We start from the raw sequence: 2026 nt of genomic DNA on the forward strand, positions 1-2026 counted from the left end.
CCCTTATCTACTCGCTTTCCATGCCGCGCTGCATACCTGCGCTTAGCGTTATGAATTTGTGTGCGATTCATACCTGGAAATCGAGGATCAATGTCCATTGGAAGAGGCTTTTTATTCTGGCTCCATTTCTCCTGGACTGGATGTGGTTTGCACGTTGGTCGGTCCCGTACCACGACTTTATCTTTCAATTCTACTTTGAAAGACCCATCTTCTCTGTCCTATTTCTCTGCCACTCTAGTTTCACAAACTTTGAATTTCACTTCCTGATTGGATTCCCGTTCTTTAGGCTTGTGTTCTTTTCGTTTGGTGTCTTCTTCATCATCACTTTGCACAACTTGTGAAGAACGCAAAGAGATCATTGCAGTAGTTACTTTAGGGAAGGGCTGATGCTCTACTCCCATTGTTACATATTTGAATCTCCCTACTTTGATAGCCTTCTGTATTTCCTTTCGGAAATGTGTGCATTGGTTAGTGTAATGAGTAAAGAAATTATGCCACTTACAGTATGGCCTCCCCTTTATTTCTTCCTTCGTTGCCAAACTTTGCCCTTTAGGAATGCGAATCTGCCCATCTGCCAACAGAATATCGAAGATCTCGTTGGCCTTGGATACATCGAAGGTCGGCTGCTCCCTCTCCTCTGTTCCTGGCAATGGCTTTAGTTTCGAACATACGTACGGTCTGCCATTCACAATTTCAGCTGCCATCTCTTCAATAGTATTTCCTTGCCCTTCATCTGGCGAATAAATTTCTGTATCAACACTAGCCTTTTGCTGTACCCTGTTCCGACGAAAATTGTGATCTTTTTCTCTGAACAAAGACTCCAATCTCCCTGCTTTGGAGGCCAGACTAGCCAAGTCCTGAACATCATGGGCTGTCAATGACTCCCGAAGTCTGGAATGCATGTTCCTGACCGCCAAATTGGTCATTTCACTTTCCTCGATGATTGTCGGGCACCTGCCTTTCATGAGTCGTATCTGTTCAATAAACTGATACGCGGTCTCTTCTAGAATCTGTCGGATATCTAAAAGATCTGTGAGTGAGACTGTCGGGAGAGGATTAAAAAATCTTGCATGGAATGCTGCCTCCAGACTCTCCCAAGTTTGCAACTGCCCGGGTGGCAAATTTGCAAACCATGAAAAAGCGGTCCTTGTAAGCGATAACCCGAACAATTGTAATTTATAGAAAGAATTATTGCCTACTTCCCCTAATTGAGCCGTGAAACGTCCCACATGCTCAATAGTTGATGCCCCATCTTCTCCAGAAAATGAATGAAAATCGGGTGGTCTGTAATTCCTTGGAAGCGGATGCTCGTTGATGATTCTTTCTGGAAATGGCCTCTGGTACGCAGGTCTGTTGACCGTCTGGGGGTTCATTCCAAAATGTACCCTCAAAACCTGAGCAATGTCCTCTGGGTCTACTCTGGGTGGGACAGGATCCAATACCTGAATGGGATTGTGAGCCTGGCCTCCCAATCTTTCCCCCCTGAGGTCGGTAGGCTCGGTCCTAACACCCAACAGAATATTATTCGGGTATGTAAGAGGAGTCTTCCCTCTATCAACCCTTGGGGCAGTAACACTTGTAAAAGTGCTGTTCACATATGAAGGCCCCGCAAAATTTGCCTGTAACCTGGATGGTGATAGTTCTGGTGGCGTCTGGATGGGTTGCAAAGTAACCCTTGATAACGCCTGATTTAACGTATTTTGCATAAGGTTTTGTTGCTCCCGCAACATATTCTGCATGGCCAAATTATGCTGGTTGTTCAATTGCTGAACATAAGAAACCCAGTCAGCAGGTGTTTGTGGCATTTCTCCTGTATTTGGCATGACAGGTGGTGAAATCGTTTCTCCCACCGGCGCCGGAGATGATTGAGGCTTTGAGCCTGCAATGTGGATCCTTCTGACGATTCGGCCGGATCTCAATCGTATAAAACTCTCCGTTGACGTAGGATCAGCAATCTTGCCTTACTCCCACAGTGGTCGCCAAATTGTTGATGCGTTCTTTCAACAATAAAAAGTAAAATCCGAAA

The 2026-nt window shown here is 45.4% G+C and overlaps 1 protein-coding gene across 1 annotated transcript; it reads right to left on the reverse strand.

The window, feature by feature from the left end:
- Positions 1-218: 218 nt before the first annotated feature.
- LOC127249179 (uncharacterized) lies at positions 219-1805 on the reverse strand. The gene has a single exon (XM_051271874.1). It carries the CDS (start codon positions 1803-1805, stop codon positions 219-221), a length of 1587 nt encoding a protein of 528 aa, XP_051127831.1.
- Positions 1806-2026: the final 221 nt, after the last annotated feature.

Source organism: Andrographis paniculata, unplaced genomic scaffold (assembly GCF_009805555.1).
Source record: "Andrographis paniculata isolate CXL003 unplaced genomic scaffold, ASM980555v1 Contig35END, whole genome shotgun sequence".
Classification (NCBI taxonomy): domain Eukaryota; kingdom Viridiplantae; phylum Streptophyta; class Magnoliopsida; order Lamiales; family Acanthaceae; genus Andrographis; species Andrographis paniculata.

Bases quoted from the DNA above. Each gene is read 5' to 3' on its own strand.
- LOC127249179 (XM_051271874.1), bottom strand. From the start codon at position 1,805: ATGCCACAAACACCTGCTGACTGGGTTTCTTATGTTCAGCAATTGAAC.